At 31.6% G+C, this 23,697-nt stretch overlaps 1 protein-coding gene across 1 annotated transcript in view; it reads left to right on the forward strand.

Moving 5' to 3' along the window:
* The window catches only part of LOC134714443 (dynein axonemal assembly factor 9-like), a 78,981-nt gene that overhangs the window by 44,713 nt on the left and 10,571 nt on the right, over positions 1 to 23,697 (forward strand). The window contains exons 16-37 of the mRNA XM_063575685.1: positions 1,053 to 1,137; positions 3,515 to 3,597; positions 5,635 to 5,679; positions 6,161 to 6,318; positions 7,364 to 7,434; positions 7,986 to 8,130; positions 8,843 to 8,946; positions 9,497 to 9,643; positions 10,134 to 10,213; positions 10,831 to 10,920; positions 11,695 to 11,833; positions 12,151 to 12,239; positions 12,957 to 13,109; positions 15,267 to 15,350; positions 16,419 to 16,495; positions 17,059 to 17,107; positions 17,830 to 17,911; positions 18,637 to 18,725; positions 19,613 to 19,699; positions 20,594 to 20,700; positions 20,860 to 20,934; positions 21,562 to 21,740. Coding sequence (XP_063431755.1) covers positions 1,053 to 1,137; positions 3,515 to 3,597; positions 5,635 to 5,679; positions 6,161 to 6,318; positions 7,364 to 7,434; positions 7,986 to 8,130; positions 8,843 to 8,946; positions 9,497 to 9,643; positions 10,134 to 10,213; positions 10,831 to 10,920; positions 11,695 to 11,833; positions 12,151 to 12,239; positions 12,957 to 13,109; positions 15,267 to 15,350; positions 16,419 to 16,495; positions 17,059 to 17,107; positions 17,830 to 17,911; positions 18,637 to 18,725; positions 19,613 to 19,699; positions 20,594 to 20,700; positions 20,860 to 20,934; positions 21,562 to 21,740 — 2,218 coding nt within the window. The remainder of the gene's footprint in view (positions 1 to 1,052; positions 1,138 to 3,514; positions 3,598 to 5,634; positions 5,680 to 6,160; positions 6,319 to 7,363; positions 7,435 to 7,985; positions 8,131 to 8,842; positions 8,947 to 9,496; positions 9,644 to 10,133; positions 10,214 to 10,830; positions 10,921 to 11,694; positions 11,834 to 12,150; positions 12,240 to 12,956; positions 13,110 to 15,266; positions 15,351 to 16,418; positions 16,496 to 17,058; positions 17,108 to 17,829; positions 17,912 to 18,636; positions 18,726 to 19,612; positions 19,700 to 20,593; positions 20,701 to 20,859; positions 20,935 to 21,561; positions 21,741 to 23,697) is intronic.

Raw genomic sequence — 23,697 nt, forward strand, 5'->3', positions numbered from 1 at the left:
AGAAAGGGAAAGAAAAAAGATAAAGAAAAAATACACTATAATTAAGGGGAACTATATTCGTGAACAACGAAAAGCGGGATCATTAATTGTGGTCTTGGGCCAAACGCTCAGCTGAGTTGTATTAAATTCAATTACACCCCATGCCAACTCATATAAGTGTTACTAATTATATCTTGCCAATGGTCAGTTCAGTTATGTTGAATTTAAAGCTATGTTAGTTTTTGTACGATTCCTAAAATGATTGTGAAACAACTTGTAAAGTTGATGTTACATTTAGATTTAGACCAGTAAGATTTCCCTGTTTACCTTTGAGTAAGAAAGAGAGAAAAGGTACAAAGGGAGCAATGAAAAAATCTTAAAAGATAAAGACAAAAATGCTCAAACATGGTAACAAAAAGACAAACAACATTCCACAAAAAATAACACATTGACCTAAAGAGTTAGCAAAGTTAGTCTTCACCAAAATCAAAGATGTTCAACTTTTTTAATTTCAACATTCTAAAAAGTTCTTTAATGATTTAAACACATTTTTCCAGAGGTTTATGTTGTGTAAACTAGGCCAATCAACTGAAAGACTGAATAAAAGTTCCAAGCTTAGTAGCTCAGGAGACAGGAAATAAGAGCCCATATCCCCTGTAAAGATACCAAATAATATAGGACAACAGTAAATGGAAAATTACACAACATAATTAGTAACTTTAGATGTAAATTAATTCATTTTATGTTATAAAAAATGTGATATTATATCTTATCGTCCTTCCCTACGCCTATATCACCCTGCTCTGTCGCTTAGTAATTCTCGTATCAAGACTTTAAAATGAGAACAGGCATTGTCAGCGACGTCACAATGTGAGAGGAGAAGTTATCAGCGATGTCACAATGCGTCAAAGGTAAAACTGTCCTAGGGAGCAGAAAAAAAGACCATTTATAGAATAATTAACAGATAATCGGGATTTCTTCATATAGATATCATAAAATATCAATGGGTAAAAAACCCGATAATCTATACTTATATTATTGCTGGTTATAAATACAATACTATTTACTTCCAGGATGTTAGTACAGGTCTATGGAATTATGATTGATGCTGTGATACAGGCAATACAAGTTTATGTTAAAACTCTCAGTTCACATTTAGTAAGTACTTATATATACATAGATGTTCCTTCATAATATAATATCAAACACTGTACCACTGGAACAAATATTACAATATTTGTTTTAACTGCATGGAACAGTTATTATGGCATCGTTTAAAACATCAGACAACCTGTTGTTGGGTTACTCCTCTAAATTAGTAATTTTAAGGAAGTTTTGCAGGTTTTAGTTATTATCTTGAAATAATAATAGATAGACAGCAATACTGTTCAGCAAAGTAAGACCTACAAAAGTAAACATTACCAAAATTCTAAATTGACCCCTTAAGGAGTTTTTACCCTTATTAGTCAATTTAAAAAAAAAAACTTTGTAAATTTTGTAATCTTTTACAAAGATAAGTAGACTGTGACTCATTATAGGAGTGATTGCCCTTAAATGAGGATTTATTTATATCATATTTTGTGTTATGAACAAAAACTAAAGAAGATAGAGAGAAACTAAACAGGCTAAATGAAAAGTAATACAAGATCAATATAACAGTTTTTTTTATCATGAATTCTATCCGTGTCTACAATGTTGGAGATCTAGAGTGTTGAATATGCACATTGACCAAGGTGAAAGACACAAAGAGCCTCTCATTCATGAGTTTCTTTTCTTTATTTATAGATTTCCATTTAGATGAAAGTGTTAACTCATAGAATTATGACTATAAAACTGTAGCTATAGGCAATAAATAACTCGGCCTTCTATCAAGAAATTGATTCTTTTATGCTTCCGCTTAGGTTTGTCAGTATTGAGCAAAGATGTCAAGTTTGTGATGCAGTCTCTTTAGAACCTTAAGTGTACCACACACTATTAATTGTTGTACAGTACATATCTGAATTTTATACCAATCTGTTGATTTATAAGTGAAACAGGCCTGTACTAACCCTAATAAATCAACAGATTTACTGAGGACATCTACTCATCCATCAATAGTAAAGAAATTATTTGATAATTTAACCGTTGAAAGTCAGTTGTGAAGCAAAAGAAAAGGTTTGATAAGGACATCTTTTTGACAACTAATATGAAAATTTACAAACTATAACAATCTTTTGAATATCATTTCCATTGGTGGCCTTGTACTGTTTTTTGCTCTTTGGTTGTGATGTGACTCCTTTGACTCATTCCCCTCTTCCATTCTCTATTCCATTCAGATGTTCACCAAAAATGTGTCTGTTTGTTATCAGTAATTTTATATTTCAACTTTAGTCTTGCATATTTGTTTAGACATTATAACCTCCTCCTTTTATAAAAAACCTTGAATTCAGAGGTTTATGTAGTTGGATAATTGGCCAACATTATTATTCTAGATGATAATTTCTCTCAAGATGTCTTGTACAAAGATGTTTATGAGAATCAAATATTTGCATTCATTCATTCATCTGTCTGTTTGTCTGTCTATCCCAAATCAGGTTCAAGTTTTTGGTCAAGGTAGTTTTGGATGAAGTTGAAGCCCAATCAACTTGAAACTTAGTACACATGTTCCTTATGATACAATCTTTCTTATTTTGTGCCAAAGTAGAGTTTTTACCCCAATTTCATGGTCCATTGAGCATAGAATATGATAATGACAGCTTCAGGTTAAAGTTTTTGGTCAAGGTAGTTTTGGATGAAGTTGAAATCCAATCAACTTGAAACTTATGATAGTACACATGTTCCCTATGATATGTATGAACTTTGTTATTTTAATGCCAAATAAGAGTTTTGACCCCAATTTCACGGGCCACTGAACATGATGGTGGGAGTGGGGCATTTGTGTACTATGGACACATTCTAATTTCTTGTTTGGCAATGGAATATTGATGATGTAACAGTGACAATAAATATGATAGTGATGCATTAATATAATGGTCAGATTTTACCATCTTATTTTTATGCCCCACCTACGATAGTAGAGGGGCATTTTGTTTTCTGGTCTGTGCGTCTGTCCGTCCGTTCGTCCGTCTGTCTGTACGTTCGTCCGTCTGTCTGTCCGTTCGTCCTTCTGTCCCGCCTCAGGTTAAAGTTTTTGGTTAAGGTAGTTTTTGATGAAGTTGAAGTCCAATCGACTTCAAACTTAGTACACATGTTGCCTATGATATGATCTTTCTAATTTTAATGCCAAATTAGAGATTTTACGTCAATTTCACAGTCCACTGAACATAGAAAATGATTATGCGAGTGGGGCATTTGTGTACTGAGGACACATTCTTGTTTTATTAAAGAAAGTAACATAATTCTAAAGGAAGAAAACATAACTTAATGCCATTTGAAGGACTACAGTAATAAAGAATAATAGTAAGTCAACATATAATCTCACAGAATTGTGATTAGTATGAAATTATTATAAATTGCAAAAATGCAAAGATTTTTTAAATATTTTTTCTTTTGTCAGGCAAGAGCAGCTGCTGTAGATATGGTATGTGAAGAATGTCAGAAATTAGGCAGTCCTATGATTCAGAAATATATTCAGAGGAGGTAAATAAAATGTCGGAAGAGGTTTCCTAATTTATATCATCTGTACTCACTAACCTCAGATAATGCCATTAAAACAAAAATCTTATAAATAAAAAAATGTAATTTTTCTGTGAAATAATTGTTTTTAAGAGATTTTTTTAATTCACTGTTTAACTTTTCTGTTGAAGCGTGTAAGAATTTTAGAATTTTTTTTATGCCCAGTTAGTTTGTCTGTTTGTTCGTCCCTTCGTTCGTTCATTTGTTCATTCATTTGTATGTCTGTCTCACGCTTCAGGTTAATTTTTTTGGTCAAGAAACGGTAGTTGAAGTCCAACTTGGAACACATGTTCATTATGATATAATCTTTTTAATTTTAAATGCCAAAGTAGAGTTATGACCCCAATTTCATGGTCCACTTAACATGAGTGGGTCATCTGTGAACTTTGGATTCATTCTTGTTTTGTATGTATGAAGACAAAGTACAAAAAATAACATGAATGTTAAACTGGGAAATATTTTTTTTTATATTTTGCGATATAGCATAAGATAGATAAAAATGCATCATGGTAGTCTTTTGAACAACTATAATCACTATAGCGGTATATATCCAAAAACAATCATATGTTAAAATAAAGAAAAGTAAGTATAAATCCTATCATGTTGCCTAACGACTTGGAAAAATGTCTGGTTTGATAGTTTGAAGGACTAATTTGAAGTTGTCATGTGTGAATATATAAAAGTTACAGTATTAAAGGAGTATAATTTGATGACAGTAGACTAAGTTATTGATTCTTAGCAGGCCTGTAATAATGATATATGTCACTTCCTATTGTCAAAGGATACATTTATTCTTCTCTGTCCAATTATAAGGATAATCAGTATGCGAATAATTGAATTTTTGTCTTGTTAGTATTATTGCTTCCGTGTGAAATATTCCATAATGGTCAATATAAAAAAAGAAGATGTTGTATGATAGCCAGAGACAATTCTCCACAATAGACCAAAATGACACAGAAATTAAAAACTATATGTCACCATATGGCCTTCAACAATGAGCAAAGCCCATACCGCATAGTCAGATATAAAAGGCCCTGAAATGACAATATAAAACAATTCAAACAAGAAAACTAACGACCTTATTTATTTACAAAAAATGAATGAAAAACAAATATATAACACATACACAAACTATAACCACTGAATTACAGGCTCCTTACAGGCTCCTGAATGTATTTATAGCACACAAATTAATACAGATATTTCAACTCTAAACTTAAGATGAAATCTGTGCTAATTGTCTGTTTTAGTTGATGTGTTTGTGTAAAAGTTTGCGATCAACTAATTTTTTGAAAGCTAATCAATTTTCCATTGCAACAGAGTTAGGAAAATGACAGTAATGATTCCCAACAGATTAAAAAATATGCAAAAGGCAGCAACTCATGGGTTAAAGTCTAAAACATCTCTAAAATGAATGACATTTGTAAGATTAGCCTACATTTATAGCATTGATAAGGCCATAGTCATGATATTTATAAAATCTTTCATACTTTTTTCAGTAACTTCTGAGCAGCAATCTAATTTTCTGGTTTGTGGAAAAATTGTGTTTTCATTGGACTTGATATATCGTGGTTAACAAATTTTTGCACATTTAGCCTATTAAAGATTTTAATTTTGTTTAACACTAAAATTCATTGTTTTTTTAAATTACATACTTAATCCAAGATAATTGGTACCCTAGGAATTATAAGGAATCATATCATTGTTTCCAGTTTGAAAATAAACCTGTTTACCCTAAATTTGAAACAAAGGAGCTTGTGGTGAAGGATGGAACGGCCCCGAATGTAAGAATAACAATCTAGGACTGTGTGATTTGCTCTTCTACAATGTTTTAGAGGTACACAAGACACACTCTGTTGGTCCATTTATTAATCTTGTAGGAGATCTTGAACAAGAGCAAATTGAACAAATATCTTGATGCTAAATAGGAGTAGACGATATCATATATATAAAAGTGCCATCTTTGAATTATGGTCTTAATGTACTTATTTTTCTTTTTAGGTCTAATATTATATTTACTTTAGAGGCTCATGATAATTCTGGACAGTAAGTAGTAAAAATAGTGATTTTATTTGGTAAAACTTTTTTGTCATTGTCACATTTAAATTTTATGTACTTACTAATTTATCAAGTCAAGTATAAAAAGCAAAGTAAATCCATTTAGATCTATTTTTATTATGTTACTTTGATGGAGCCAATCCAAATTAAAGATCTGTAAGTTATTTCTAAAGCTTTTAATTTGATGAGTTCTTAGGACAAGACTACTGATATACTTATAAGTATTAACAACCTTTATAATCACAGACTTTAACTTATCAGGTTTAAACATGGATTAAGCAATGGGTGTTACACCTTCTGGAGCATCAGGGTTCAGCTGTTATACATTGACGGAGTTATATTAAAATGCAGGAAATTTTCTCTTCTGATTTCAGTAATATGATAGGTATTGAAAGTCAGTGATCAATTTATGAACGATTGCTCTATGTAACTCCTAGATAAATGTGTAATGGCTGTTTATGTATTACAGATCATGTCCCTTACCAGATGGAGAGCATGTGCTGAGAGTTAAGACAGCCAGTCTTAGTTTGACAGATATTCCTAGTTATAGAAATCCAGCTAAAATATTAGGTTCTTTAGTGTACTCTGATGTGTTCATAGACTCTGTCATTCAGGTTCAAAAGGACGGTAAGAATGTGTTTATAAAATTAATCCTGTTATCTGTGATGAGTTTATTTACAACCACTGAATTGATGCCACTGCTGGTGGAGTTTAATTGCCAGAGGGTATCACCAACCCGGTATTCAGCACTTCTGTGTTGACTTGACTTATCATTGATATGTTCATAACTATAAATCAACTGTTAACAAAAATTAGATTTTTTAAATGCTAAGGCTTTTCTACCTCAGGAATAACCTTAGCTGTATTTGGAAACATTTTTAGGAATTTTTGGTCAGCAATACTCTTCAACCTCGTACTTTATTTGGCCTTTTTAACATTTTTTATGCCCCACCTACGTTAGTAGAGGGGCATTATGTTTTCTGGTCTGTGCGTCTGTCCGTTCGTCCGTCTGTCCTGCTTCAGGTTAAAGTTTTTGGTCAAGGTAGTTTTTGATGAAGTTGAAGTCCAATCGACTTCAAACTTGGTACACATGTTCCCTATGATATGATATTTCTAATAATAATGCCAAATTAGAGATTTTACTCCAATTTCACGGTCCAATGAACATAGAAAATGATAGTGCGAGTGGGGCATTCGTGTACTGAGGACACATTCTTGTTTATTCAAGCATCACTGATGAATTGTTTGTTGCAAAATGTGTGTCTGGCATAAATATACAATTTCAATCCTGGTATCTATGACAATATAAAAAAGAAGATGTGGTATGATTGCCAATGAGACAACTATTAGTTTATTTAAATACATATGTACTGATCTACTTTCTCATTTAAGATTTGATGTCTGTACCAATCAAAGTTGAAAAATGTATGTGCTAGTTAACTACAAAATGATATGTTATATTGAATTATTGATACTCTTTTAAAACATGCAAATTTCCATTTGCTATTAGCAATCATTTAATTTCATTTAGAGTTTTGAAAAAAATGTATGCGATAGCTTGAGCTATATAAATATCCAATAAAACATTTCAGTAATGTTGGTAAAATAATTTGTTTATTAATATTTTTGTATGGTTAATTTGGTAATATAAAATCATATTTCTGTATTTTAGATGGAACCATTGCAAGAGATTATGAAGTATTAAATTTAACTGGACAAATACCAAAATATCTAGCCTGGTCGGTAAGTACAAAACACATATGTTAATATTGGGCTTAAAATAGAAGTGAACAGAAGTGCAAAGCTCAATCTTTTATAACTTGATCTGAAAGCACAAATCATATAACTAAATAGCAGTCATTAGATATAAGAAGATGTGGTATGAGTGCAGATGAGAGAACTCTCCATCCAAGTCACAATTTGTAAAAGTAAACCATTGTAGGTCAAAGTACAGGCCTCAACACAGAGCCAAGTTCTTTTTACATATCACTAACTTTTTTAATCAGTATAAGAAAAATACCAAATTTTAGTTATAGATATAGGAAGATGTGATGTGAGTGCCAATGCAACAACTCCATCCAAATAACAATTTAAAAAAAAAAAAAGTAAACCATTATAGGTCAATGTAAGGCCTTTAGTTATGTTTACATTTTATAAACAACTGAATACAGAAGAGATCAATTGTAAAAAAATTTAACAATGATGTTACACAAAAATTTTCAATCCTCGAAAAATAAATAAATACTAGAACAATTGCCTTATTATCTCAATAAAAATTAATGTCATTTCTATAGGTAAGAGATAAAGGCAAAGATCAAGTAACCATATTAGAGGAAAATTTGAAAAATATAAAGAATGATGTGTATGGACCAGTCCTGATTTCTGGAGAATCTGTTCACATTGGTAGTCATAGAAACATCTGTCAGCCACCATTAGAAGGTAAGAAAGTAGGAACAATAGTAGATAATTTTGAAACCAGATCAAGGACATTCCTTTATCAATATACAAACAAAACATATCAGTAGATCATAAAAAATTCAAAATATATAATATGCTGAATACCTATAAATATGAAACTTCATATTCTAGACAGAAGAAGTCTTTTATTTATGAGATTTGATCCATATTTAGATTAACCACTGACAGGGCTTTAGTATTTAGTTTTCAAAATGAAATGTTGTGAAGTATCAGGGAATGATTCAAGAAAAATTTACAGACATCAATTTTATTTGGTTGAAAGTTTGAAGATTACAGAAAAGTTGCTTATTGTTATAAGAGCTTTACAAGAAATTTTTGCTTTAAGATTATAACTTGTAATTTAATTTCTAGCATTGATAGTGATTTTTAAAAGCACTTCGTTTGAATCAGATATTTGCGGGATAAAAAAAATGAATAATGTGAGAAATTTTATATATATGAAATATATTCCTGAAAGCTGTCTTGAACTGGTCAGAATTCAATGAAAGAATCTAAATAACAAAATTTTCAGGTGTACATGTATACTTTCTTTTCAGGTGACCTTTTTAAAGTAAAAATAGTAACATTAAATATTGATTGAATAAGAGCTGATTAAAATGAATGATAATAAATTCCTTTAAAATAAAGATATATATACAGCAACTTCTAAAATGATAAACACTTATTTTTTCAGCAAGTTTATTTATGTATCAACATAGGATAGTATTATTTTGTCCACAAACTGGTGCAGTTCTATTAGATAACAGTATTATCAAATCTCTACAGTTCTTTGATGATGTAAGTAGTATTGAATTACTATTATTGTATTGTGTTTATCAAGTCCAGTCATTTATGCTTTGTTATTCCTCCAAACATCCAATCTGCAGTGTGAAGTTCTTGATAAATATAAAAATATTTGCTATAATAAGAGTACCATCAATTTATTTTTCAACCACTGGTAATATCGAAATGTTATATACTAATAGTATTACCATTATATTCCAATTAAATTTGATTTACGAAGTCATTTTAATGTTGACAGAATCACTTGATTTTACACATATTTGTCTTGCTTTATGAAATCACAAAACTAAGAGTTGATCAATTCACACAACCCAGCGGAAACTGCAGATGATCTCTAGTGCTCTGTAAAGTTTATCAGATCCTGCTTCACATGTGGTACTTGTTGTGTTGCTTCTGTAAAAGAGAGAATCCTTCATAGACATTGGAACTTGGTTCTTTTATTAAATTTACTGACTTTGCAAATAATTGGGAAAAAAACCAACTAATTCTGAAATTATTGCCATATTTGTCAATGCTTTTAAATATATTTTTTCTTATTTTTCAGGACAATTCCAGATCAGTAGCCATATTATTAATAGAGATCAAAATTACCCAGAAGTCAACATTACCTTCCTACTTAGTTTCCAATGACAACTTGATACTAGTTTCCTTCAATCCAAAGTCTAAAGCATATAAACACATGTATTCTGTTGTAAGTACTAGATGTATGTAGATGAGTTTTCTTGTTTTATTGAAAAGCCCTTTTCAGTGCAATTAAGTGTTTAGCTCTTTAGTGTGGGTCAGATCAGATTTTATTACAGAAACAAAAACAAATGGCAGTACAGGTCATAAAATGTAGGGAACTGTAATATGAATATTATTACTGTAATTTAAATGTCAGGTTATGGCAGTTAGCAAATAAAATCAGCCTTAATTGTAGAAAACTTGCATTTTTTTTAAACTTTAAACAACTGAAGAATTAAATGTTTAGATTGTCTCCTTGAACACCAGCTATGTTTTGTGTTTGAAGTCAATAATTGTGTCAGCAGTGTGTAGTATAATGAAGATTTTTTTTAATAGGAACTATATCATTAATTCGACATATTATAAATCTTGAAACATTTCTAGCTTATGGAAACTATGAATCTAAGGTAAAAATAAAGGAGGAAATATAGCATTATAAAAGAATACCTCCCTTTCAGGTATTACCAGAATGGAGGAAAGAATCTGATTTGCCAGATGTCATAAAGATACAGGAACTACCAGACTGCTTTACTCAAATGTAAGTTGAGTCAGGACATTTTTATCTTGCTTAACGTTTTCAAATTTATTCAGTAAGATACAAAATTTTAGTTGACTTAAACACTTTAGATATGAAAAGTTTTCAAATTTTATATTTGAAACTTTCTAATAATGGAGTAATGACAGTATTGATCTGGGACAAGATGTGTTATGGAATGCTTTATTTCCTTTGTTAAAAGTAGCTGAGTGATCTTTATGATAAAATTTGGATTCTCTTTTAACAAAAAAAATCGTATGTTTTATTTGTTTTAAATTATTTTCCCTATTGAGTCAATATGATTTTAACCAAATATCACTTCAATATTTACAGTAAATCCAGAAACTTCATGTACAATGAACATAATTATGAATCTATCTAATAGATGGAAAGCAGAAATTTTCAGTTACTATCATACAATAAAATGTGAAAAACATGGTACATATTAAGATTATATGGATATCAGTTCTAAAGTTCTATATTATAAAACTTTTCTTTTTTCTGTGATTTATATGGTTTCCTGATTATTTTTATAGTTTAAACATATTTTATTGTTCAAAAATGACAAATGGATTATACACAAGTTCTTCAACTTAGTAACATCTTCTCAATGTTTATAGACATGACGTATTACAGAATATCTACAGCAATACAACAAAAACCGTGACAGGATTTAGGAAGGCAACAGCATCATTACAGAATATTGACAGGTATAAAACTTATTCTATATTTATAGCTCACCTGGCCCTATGAGCCAAGTGATTTTTTCTCATCACTTGGTGTCTGTCGTCATCAGTTAATTTTACAAAAATCATCTCTGAAACTACTGGGCCAAATTTATGAAACTTGCCAGCAATCATCATTAGGGTATGTAGTTTAAAAATGTATCCAATGACACCTGCCTGCCAACCAACAAGTCTGACATTGCTAAAAATACAACATATGGGTAAAATGCAGTTTTTGGCTTATACCTCTGAAACATTAAAGTATTTTGAGCATATCTAACATGGGAAACAATTTCATCAGGGTAAGATCTGTCTACCTAAAATTTTCAGACAATTGGGACAACTCATTGTTGGGTTGCTGCTCCTGAACGGGTTATTTAAAGGAAAGTTTGCAGTTTTGTGTTATTATCTTGAATATTATTATAGATAGAGATAAACTGTAAAAAGCAATAATGTTCAACATAGTAAGATCTTAACCTTATTTTACATGACTTTTATAACCACAGTAGATACAGGTGAGCAAAACATGCTCTCAAGAGTCACTAGTTAACTTACTGACAGAACAAAAAACAAAAATAAGAGATTTGTAAAAATAACATAAGGTCGGCCTTATCTGATACTTGCTGGCTAATCATTCGAAGGTACTTTTAGATTATTTACATTTTAAACATTTTGAAAAATTGCAACCTATAATGTTTCATATTGATTAAGCAAAGTTATTGCAACTAAGAGAGTTTTGTGTGTTTTTTCTCTCTTCAGATTTCTGTATCATTTCTCTGGTGGGAGTGTTGGGAATGTGCCATTTAAAGAGAAACATTTGTCACTGGTAGTTAAGAGGGAGACTGAATTAGCAGAGTCTACTGGAACATTTGAAGTGCTATCATCAGAAACAGATCAGGTTCATATTTACAGTGAAAAATGAATTTAACTTCCTAATTAACTCTGTTGTTTAAAGGGAAACAACTCTATAATTGTGCATATTATGATCGTTTGAACTCTGGACAATTTCAATAAGGATTAAAAGACAATGCAGTAATAAGGGGTAAATGTTTTAATAATTAGAATTAAGTTTACCTAGATGATTGTCTATGTATGGCTAAAGATTAGTTTGCATCAACAATGTTTTATTTGTTATATTCCAGATCATTATTAACATTATAGCTGGCATTGATGGAAGCCATAAAGAAAATTTTTGTTTTATCTGTTATATTTCAGATCATCATTAACATTATAGCTGGCATTGATGGAAGCCATAAAGAAAATCTTTGTAATACTCTAGTCAAAATCACCAAAGATAGATTTAGGTAAATATCTGCACAAGAAGTAACTCTTTTCTAAATTTTTGTACAGAATAAAGTAGTTTTATTTGCCTCAGTGACCTTCAGTAGAAAAGAAATGCATGCTTATAATAAAACTTTTAAATGAATGAACAGTTTAAGAAATTTATGGTACATGAACTCAAAATACCTCTGTTCTGTTAAATCAACTTGTAAATAAAACATAATACATTAGTTTAGTTCATTTACAGTTTACATTGAGTGTGTCAGTAAAGGTAATATATTTGGTTAGCTTGCTTGATAGCTGAATTGTGAAGTCACTATTAGGTCAGGTATACTACCCTCATTTTGAAGTACTGTAAATTAAGAAATTATTGCATTGTTTTTATTATTGCGAAAAAATGCGAGAGAGTTGAAAACGCAATAATTTAAACTCTCATTTTGAATGATTTTATATAAATAATTTTTAAAATCGTAAAAATCAAAATCGCATTTCAGTCTAAAATGACAAAATTGCAAAAATAAATGCACGCAATATTTTCTGAATTTACATTAGCCTTGTCATACAGACAGATGGATTTGTTATTTGTTGGACTAGTCTAGGGTAGTTTACCTAACTCATAATAATACATGGTTCAGTTGGCAAGCCAGCTAACTAAAGATATCACCTTTATCCACACACTCAATGCAATCGGCGGTAATAACACAGGCCACTTCAATTGACTTCATTTGATTTTATTGTAGTGTGACAGTTTTACAGCAAGATTTATCACAGGCCACGCCATTCATACCTCAGCAGCTTAACCAATCACTGAAAAGTCTGTCATTAACACATAGAAACAGGTCATCCATGACGGATCCAAAACATAAATCTAGAGTTCTCTTAGTAACACCAGGGTAAGTCTGTCATTAACACATAGAAACAGGTCATCCGTGACAGATCCAAAACATAAATCTAGAGTTCTCTTAGTAACACCAAGGTAAGTCTGTCATTAACACATAGAAACAGGTCATCCGTGACAGATCCAAAACATAAATCTAGAGTTCTCTTAGTAACACCAGGGTAAGTCTGTCATTAACACATAGAAACAGGCCATCCATGACGGATCCAAAACATAAATCTAGAGTTCTCTTAGTAACACCAGGGTAAGTCTGTCATTAACACATAGAAACAGGTCATCCGTGACAGATCCAAAACATAAATCTAGAGTTCTCTTAGTAACACCAGGGTAAGTCTGTCATTAACACATAGAAACAGGTCATCCATGACGGATCCAAAACATAAATCTAGAGTTCTCTTAGTAACACCAGGGTAAGTCTGTCATTAACACATAGAAACAGGTCATCCGTGACAGATCCAAAACATAAATCTAGAGTTCTCTTAGTAACACCAAGGTAAGTCTGTCATTAACACATAGAAACAGGTCATCCGTGACAGATCCAAAACATAAATCTAGAGTTCTCTTAGTAACACCAGGGTAAGTCTGTCATTAACACATAGAAACAGGCCATCCATGACGGATCCAAAACATAAATCTAGAGTTCTCTTAGTAACACCAGGGTAAGTCTGTCATTAACACATAGAAACAGGTCATCCGTGACAGATCCAAAACATAAATCTAGAGTTCTCTTAGTAACACCAGGGTAAGTCTGTCATTAACACATAGAAACAGGTCATCCATGACGGATCCAAAACATAAATCTAGAGTTCTCTTAGTAACACCAGGGTAAGTCTGTCATTAACACATAGAAACAGGTCATCCATGACGGATCCAAAACATAAATCTAGAGTTCTCTTAGTAACACTAGGGTAAGTCTGTCATTAACACATAGAAACAGGTCATCCGTGACAGATCCAAAACATAAATCTAGAGTTCTCTTAGTAACACCAAGGTAAGTCTGTCATTAACACATAGAAACAGGTCATCCGTGACAGATCCAAAACATAAATCTAGAGTTCTCTTAGTAACACCAGGGTAAGTCTGTCATTAACACATAGAAACAGGCCATCCATGACGGATCCAAAACATAAATCTAGAGTTCTCTTAGTAACACCAGGGTAAGTCTGTCATTAACACATAGAAACAGGTCATCCGTGACAGATCCAAAACATAAATCTAGAGTTCTCTTAGTAACACCAGGGTAAGTCTGTCATTAACACATAGAAACAGGTCATCCATGACGGATCCAAAACATAAATCTAGAGTTCTCTTAGTAACACCAGGGTAAGTCTGTCATTAACACATAGAAACAGGTCATCCATGACGGATCCAAAACATAAATCTAGAGTTCTCTTAGTAACACCAGGGTAAGTCTGTCATTAACACATAGAAACAGGTCATCCGTGACAGATCCAAAACATAAATCTAGAGTTCTCTTAGTAACACCAAGGTAAGTCTGTCATTAACACATAGAAACAGGTCATCCGTGACAGATCCAAAACATAAATCTAGAGTTCTCTTAGTAACACCAGGGTAAGTCTGTCATTAACACATAGAAACAGGCCATCCATGACGGATCCAAAACATAAATCTAGAGTTCTCTTAGTAACACCAGGGTAAGTCTGTCATTAACACATAGAAACAGGTCATCCGTGACAGATCCAAAACATAAATCTAGAGTTCTCTTAGTAACACCAGGGTAAGTCTGTCATTAACACATAGAAACAGGTCATCCATGACGGATCCAAAACATAAATCTAGAGTTCTCTTAGTAACACCAGGGTAAGTCTGTCATTAACACATAGAAACAGGTCATCCGTGACAGATCCAAAACATAAATCTAGAGTTCTCTTAGTAACACCAGGGTAAGTCTGTCATTTACACATAGAAACAGGCCATCCATGACGGATCCAAAACATAAATCTAGAGTTCTCTTAGTAACACCAGGGTAAGTCTGTCATTAACACATAGAAACAGGTCATCCGTGACAGATCCAAAACATAAATCTAGAGTTCTCTTAGTAACACCAGGGTAAGTCTGTCATTAACACATAGAAACAGGTCATCCATGACGGATCCAAAACATAAATCTAGAGTTCTCTTAGTAACACCAGGGTAAGTCTGTCATTAACACATAGAAACAGGTCATCCATGACGGATCCAAAACATAAATCTAGAGTTCTCTTAGTAACACCAGGGTAAGTCTGTCATTAACACATAGAAACAGGTCATCCATGATGGATCCAAAACATAAATCTAGAGTTCTCTTAGTAACACCAAAGTGCGAATCCATAACACAATACGTCTATGAGAAGTAATAGTGAATCATTCTAAACTCACTGTAAGGAGTATTAATGATAATAAGATCTTGTATCACAATAAATATACAAATGTAGTTATCATAATCATTAGCAAGAGTTTTGACTATTGTAATTGTCAATTGTTAAAAATAAACTCCTTTCATCTTAACAAGATCAGTTTTTTCTTGTGAAGTTGTAACAAAAGATCTGAGCTATTGTGAAAAACAAAGAAAGACAGGATATTAATTACATGATATATCCTTCAATAGATGTGACATAGGATATCATCAGTTGATCAGAAAACAAAGTTTGGTCACTTGCTTTGATTAGCAGAGTAATTTTAGATAGAAAACTTCAGTATACTCTAATTTTGTTTATTTTTATTGCATTTTAATTTGTCAATTTCAATTGCCAAACCTGTTCATGGGTTTTTTTCCATTTTTCTTGTCTTTGATTTTGATCTTCCTTAAAGAATTTACCAAATGTGATATCTTCACTATTTTATCTTGATTGTGAATGTTAACCTCTCAAAAAGTACATTTTTTATGGTTTATCGTATAAGAATATGGATTTTATATATTTATACAAACATAAAAAAAAAAACAATAAAAATGTATTACCCTATCATGTTTATTATAGTAAATGCACATCTTTTGTTTGAGTATCTTATTATTTACTTACTATTTTAAAATTAAAGTATAGAACTGTTAGATGCTTCTAACATTATATGGATATATTTTTTACACTAATTGTAAATCCAAGGTAAAAAGGGGACTACATTTTTATTGCCTTCTATTTCCCCTGGATAGATGGTTCATTTTGTAAACAGGGACCCTTAGTCTGTTTCTGGAGGACGACTAAGGTAATTGTATACAGGAAATATTTATATATATATGTCTGAAAAAAAAAGAAAAAAACCTCAAAAAAGCTATTGGTTCTTTAGTATAACTGTATATCTCATTTTAGGTCAATGGATGTTTATGATGTTATTCTTGCCATTAAGAATCATCCTGATTTACAAGTCAGACAGAAACTTAGTATTGGTATGTACATTGTTATTTCACATTATCATTCATAATAAAACAACATTTATCTCATCCAAAGAAGAATGATCTATAATAAAAACATACGGTCAATGTAAATCTACAGATTTTGGACAAATATAATATTATTATTTACATAGGCAAATATTAACTTACATATTGGAACCTTGCCATTTCAAACTCAACCTTTTCATTTAATTACAGCCAAATTCAGATCATTAGATGTAAGATGTATTTATGATCAGAATCTCCCAATGATATTGAAAGGAACAGTAATTTTTTAATGCACATGTAAATATGCTATAGACATTTAGCATACATGGTATAGACAGTTATCTTTTGTCTTTGAAGATTATACGTGCTTAAGAGTTGCTTCTTTGTTAACATTTTCCAACATCTCCCTTCATTCATATTTTAACCACGGAAAAAATAATTATAAACTTCTACTATTATAGGTGCTGTCACTGTGTGTATACTGAAAAACTAGTTATAAACTTCTACTATTATAGGTGCTGTCACTGTGTGTATACTGAAAAACTAGTTATAAACTTCTACTATTATAGGTGCTGTCACTGTGTGTATAGATCCAATGCATTCATTCATATCTCATAGGTAAGAATTTGCATAAATTGATAAATTCATCAATAATTATTTTTCTTTAAATATGATTTATATTTTAAAAGTTGTTTAAATAGGGCAGCTGTATGCCGAATTGTTAATTGGTCATATTCCATAAATTGTCAAAACTATACTTCCATTCCTCATCAAAATACATATTCAGAAATGTAATTTTGCATGTTTGGGACTTTAAAATTAGTGAACAATCTTTTAGATTTGATAAATTGTATGAAATAAGGATTGAGTAATTGATTGATTGGTGGTTGCTTAATATCCAGTGGTTAAAATAAAATATGTGGTGGATTTTTTACAATTAAGTAAAAAGTTACATTTGATTCTAAGTTACAAGCCATTTCTTGTAAGTGTTATTGGGTTGTTTTTATATAGTGTGTTTAAAAAATTTTGTGCTTCTGCTATCCATATATTGTCTATTTTGTATTTTATAGAAATAGTCATTTGTAGAGGATGATATTTGTAAATAGAAATAAGAAATCAACAGTGACTGAGGTCATGCCTTGGATCATATTGGTTCATTTTAAATCTTTTAAAATATTAGATAGGTAAACTATTTTATCAATTAAAAGGTATTTGGAACTGAAGACCATATAATTTATATTCAAACCTTATTAAAATTTATTGAATTAGGAAAATGTATCCTGATAGGAACTAAATGAACAGAATTTTGTAAATATAATAATTTATCTTACATTTTACAGAATGACATTTCCAGTGTTGTTAAATCAATGTGCTCAAGGTTGGGTCAACTCCATCTTATTTACCTCATCAACATCAATAAATGTGAGTAATATTTGTATAAAACATATGTCATGTACATCAAAGGTGTAATACAAATGTAATGTGTATTTTAAGCACAAAATTATAGTAATATGCTATGCTGACTAAGGGTAATCTCAAAGGTAATTTTATTTGAGTCTACTGTTCTGGGTGTAAAAGTGTATAGTTCCCGGTCAACAGTTTCAAACAGAAAGATTTAAAAGCAGAGAAAACTGTGTATCTTATAATTGCCATGACTTTATCAGATGACAATACCAATACTAAAACAAGGCTTACGTTATATACTTTAACTCAGTCACAGACCCAGGATGTCATGGGTGTATGTTTTAGTTTATCTGATTTTTACCAATTTTTGAGTTTATTGTTTATTATATACACATGCTTTAAAAACATTTGGTTATACTGTTTCACCTCAGTCTGTATGTCCTTCCGTCAGTCAGCCTTTTTGTTGTCCCATGAAATGTTTTTGTCGAATCTTTCTCAGGAACTACATGTACATTTCAAAGATTTCTGAAATTTGATTTCAGTGTTTATGTGAGTCAGCTATACTGTGTGATGTGTTTTCAGTTTCATCACTCAGCAAATTCCTGTTTACCTTATAATTTAAGTGGGCAGAGTATCAATAGTTAGCAGTAGCTCACAGATTCACTTGTTTTTATTGCAATTATTTATTCATTTTTATTATAATACTGTAATTGATCCTTGTATGTAACTGTTATCTTTTACAGAATTCAGCATTAGATGACCTACAGAAATTGATCAGATCTGTAAACTCAGATGTATCATTCTTTTTAGCAGATAAAGGGGAGATAACAAGGTATATATTTTGAAATTTTACTTTAAGCTTTTCTTATCATACTATAAGGGCACAACAACAAAGATTCACCTTGTCCCTGTCTCTGGATTTTTGTCTACAATTATTTATGAGCACCATTTCTCCTGATGGGTGATCTGGAAAAGAGAAAAACACAGTTCACCGTATATAGATATCTGTTCCAATGGAGAGGGTATATATACTTCTTGACTCCTGTCAGTCCATAGGTTTGTGTATCTGTACATATTTATTTCATATATACTAAGTAGCTACAAACCAGATTTTGTAGATTAATATTTCTTACATTTAAGTGCAAATAATAAGATACAAAATTTTGTTGCATTTTAATCGACAACTTTAAGTTTTTAATTTATGGTACCAAACTTTCAGTTTTCAGTTATCTAACTTGTTAGTTCTTTTATTTTATGTGATGGTAAACTAGTTCAAGAGAAGATGTACTTTGTTCTCAAGTCACCTAGTAATAGAAGTGTACACTTTTAGTGATTTACCCAATATCTTGATAACTATGATAAGTAAAAAAATAGACAACACACCAGGCCTTGCGGTCATAAAACTTTTGAGTCTGTTTTTTGTACTCAGACTCAATAATCAACCAATCAAAATACTGGATTTTGTGTTTCAAGCACTTATTTTGAACTCCGAGTACTGAGTAAAGTTTTATGACTGAGAGGCCAGGACAGTATCTTGTCAGTTGATGCAGTGACAATTACAGTGTTATTACAGTGACAAAGCTCCGCACTATAATTAAATGACCTTAACTTCAATGATTAGTTTTAAAAATCATTTAGATCAGATTCATTTCTTCATTGAACTATACTTTTTTAAACCTAAGCTATCATGGATGTTATTTTAAGCTGCTTTATTTCCAGGAGTATGGATATAGATGCTGTGTTGTCAGAAACAGCCTTTATGGAAAAGTCAAAGGTCAGAGCTCGACACCTGTTGTATCCAGGATGGTAAGATTTTGTCTTAAAATTGTATCTTGATATTTTTATTTGTTCAGCAGCTTATGATGAAATAAATGGAGAATCCATGGACACAGATGATGCCCCTGATTAAATATATTATTTTAAAGGGGCATAACTCAAGAACTGTAAAAGTGCATAAAAGATGGGAAAAGTTTGATCAGAGCATAAGATTTGTTACTTCAAGGCTAATTTACTTAATTATGACTAAGATGTTGGTCAACAAGATGAACAATCAAACTTGATCAATAACTCCTTATACAAATATGAGTCATTCAGTTGTTCTCCATCTGTACCATGTATCTGCATCTTCTTCTTTTAATCAGTAAATGTATTGCAATGAAAACTATTACCACTGCATAGAATTCAGCAAAACTTACATCAGAAAACTATAACCACTGCATAGAATTCAGCAAAACTTACATCAGAAAACTATTACCACTGTATAGAATTCAGCAAAACTTACATCAGAAAACTATTACCACTGCATAGAATTCAGCAAAACTTATATCAGAAAACTATTACCACTGCATAGAATTCAGCAAAACTTATATCAGAAAACTATTACCACTGCATAGAATTCAGCAAAACTTACATCAGTTGTCTGTGTTATGAATTGTGCACAAAAAAATTCAAATCTTTGAAAAAGAAAGGATAAAAATCATTAGAGAATCAGATTCCACCTCTATAACTCATGTATTACAAGTTTTCTCCACTGGAGACCGTTCAATTTTAATATTTTTAATATTTTAAGCGTGATTTTTTCCTAGTTTTTCAAATAATTTAAACTTAACTGTTGAGAATGTAGAAATATTGTAAAACACTGTTTGTTTTTGCTATGCTTGTAGACAAATTAAAAGATATTGTGCCATTAATTTCTTGTAGGTCTTTAGGACTTCAAAAGAACTATCCACCATCAGTAGTCCTACAAAAGTGTGTGCTGAAATTTAAAAGACCCTTAGAAAGACAACTCCTTATTAACAAATTAAGAGGTAAAACTCATCTTTTATTGTCAGTCACTTGTACACATAGTTTATTTATTAACTTATACTGTACAAAAATTGTCAACTTTATTTCTTATTTTAATGTGTTTCTAGATTGCTGTCTCCTTTTTTTCACAAATATTGTTATCCTACATTTGTTTATTGCAGAGTTAAAGTCCTCATTAAAGCCATATCCCTTTGAAGGCAATGTTTACTTTGTGGATGGTCAGGTCCAGTTTGGTGGTAAGATATAAAGTGCTTAACAACTGTAGCCTGGCAAAAATAGAACTATGTATAAAGATATAAATATGAAGATGTGATATGAGTGCTAATGAGAAAACTCTCCATCACAAGCTATAAAACATTAACATTTAACTTATATTAGAGTCTGATTATCAGGCACGTTTAATGTCATGGTTATGATAAATACTAGAAGAACATTGAGTTTCATGTCTCTTTAATTGAACTTTTAAGAAGTTTTTGGGGAACTTATTTATGCATCACAAAAATAAAATAGTATCCATCAGAGCAAGCTCTATTTTTTCACAAAAAGAACAATTTATGATTAACACACCTGTTTCATGGATATATGCCTCTGATATACTGTGGATTCATTATAATTTGTTGGATATCAATTTTCGTGGTCTTTGTGGGTACAGGTGAGCAAGCCACAATTAAAATGTTCAACAAATCACAAATAATCTATTAGGTTGTATGCAGACTTTGCCAAAACCATGACATCACATATCCACTAGAAGGCAGGTTTTTGCCAATCCATGAAAATTGGTACCCATGAAAATAAATGAATCCACAGATCACCAATAAATGCTTATATAATAAATTAAATTTTTACTTTGAATTATTTTGTAGATTCTTCACAGACAACAGAAGTAAAGTATGCTACATTAACTGATTCCCTATCTATTGTCTCTAATGGACAAGTAGGGTTACAGAATGGTGATGGACATCATCAATACTTCATGTCATTTACAGGATGTCATCTACAAGAGAAAGCCCTCAAAGACTGGCTTAGAGCATGTGCTAAACAGGTATTACATAAAATAGGGAAAGACTGGCTTAGAGCATGTGCTAAACAGGTATTACATAAAATAGGGACAGACTGGCTTAGAGCATGTGCTAAACAGGTATTACATAGAATAGGGAAAGACTAACTTAGAACATGTGCTAAACAGGTACTACATAAAATAGGGAAAGACTAACTTAGAGGATGTGCTAAACAGGTACTACATAAAATAGGGAAAGACTGGCTCAGAACATGTGCTAAACAGGTATTACATAAAATAGGGAAAGACTGGCTTAGAACATGTGCTAAACAGGTATTACATAAAATAGGGAAAGACTGGCTTAGAGCATGTGTTAAACAGGTATTACATAAAATAGGGACAGACTGGCTTAGAGCATGTGCTAAACAGGTATTACATAGAATAGTGTAAGACTGGCTTAGAACTTGTACTAAACAGGTATTACATAAAATAGGGAAAGACTGGCTTAGAACATGTGCTAAACAGGTATTACATAAAATAGAGAAAGACTGGCTTAGAGCATGTGCTAAACAGGTATTACATAAAATAGGGACAGACTGGCTTAGAGCATGTGCTAAACAGGTATTACATAGAATAGTGAAATACTAGCTTAGAGCATGTGTTAAACAGGTATTACATAAAATAGGGACAGACTGGCTTAGAGCATGTGCTAAACAGGTATTACATAGAATAGTGTAAGACTGGCTTAGAACTTGTACTAAACAGGTATTACATAAAATAGGGAAAGACTGGCTTAGAACATGTGCTAAACAGGTATTACATAAAATAGGGAAAGACTGGCTTAGAGCATGTGTTAAACAGGTATTACATAAAATAGGGACAGACTGGCTTAGAGCATGTGCTAAACAGGTATTACATAGAATAGTGTAAGACTGGCTTAGAACTTGTACTAAACAGGTATTACATAAAATAGGGAAAGACTGGCTTAGAACATGTGCTAAACAGGTATTACATAAAATAGAGAAAGACTGGCTTAGAGCATGTGCTAAACAGGTATTACATAAAATAGGGACAGACTGGCTTAGAGCATGTGCTAAACAGGTATTACATAGAATAGTGAAATACTAGCTTAGAGCATGTGTTAAACAGGTATTACATAAAATAGGGACAGACTGGCTTAGAGCATGTGCTAAACAGGTATTACATAGAATAGTGTAAGACTGGCTTAGAACTTGTACTAAACAGGTATTACATAAAATAGGGAAAGACTGGCTTAGAACATGTGCTAAACAGGTATTACATAAAATAGAGAAAGACTGGCTTAGAGCATGTGCTAAACAGGTATTACATAAAATAGGGAAAGACTGGCTTAGAACATGTGCTAAACAGGTATTACATAGAATAGGGAAAGACTGGCTTAGAACATGAGCTAAACAGGTACTACAAAAAATAGGGAAAGACTGGCTTAGAACATGTGCTAAACAGGTATTACATAAAATAGGGAAAGACTGGCTTAGATCATGTGTTAAACAGGTACTACATAGAATAGGGAAATACTGGCTTAGAGCATGTGCTAAACAGGTATTACATAAAATAGGGAAAGACTGGCTTAGAACATGTGCTAAACAGGTATTACATAAAATAGGGAAAGACTGGCTTAGAACATGTGTTAAACAGGTACTACATAGAATAGGGAAATACTGGCTTAGAGCATGTGCTAAACAGGTATTACATAAAATAGGGAAAGACTGGCTTAGAACATGTGCTAAACAGGTATTACATAAAATAGGGAAAGACTGGCTTAGAACATGTGCTAAACAGGTATTACATAAAATAGGGAAAGACTAACTTAGAACATGTGCTAAACAGGTATTACATAGAATAGGGAAAGACTGGCTTAGAACATGTGCTAAACAGGTACTACATAAAATAGGGAAAGACTGGCTTAGATCATGTGTTAAACAGGTACTACATAGAATAGGGAAATACTGGCTTAGAACAT

The sequence above is a fragment of the Mytilus trossulus genome, chromosome 4 (genome assembly GCF_036588685.1).
Source record: "Mytilus trossulus isolate FHL-02 chromosome 4, PNRI_Mtr1.1.1.hap1, whole genome shotgun sequence".
Taxonomy (NCBI): Eukaryota; Metazoa; Mollusca; class Bivalvia; order Mytilida; family Mytilidae; genus Mytilus; species Mytilus trossulus.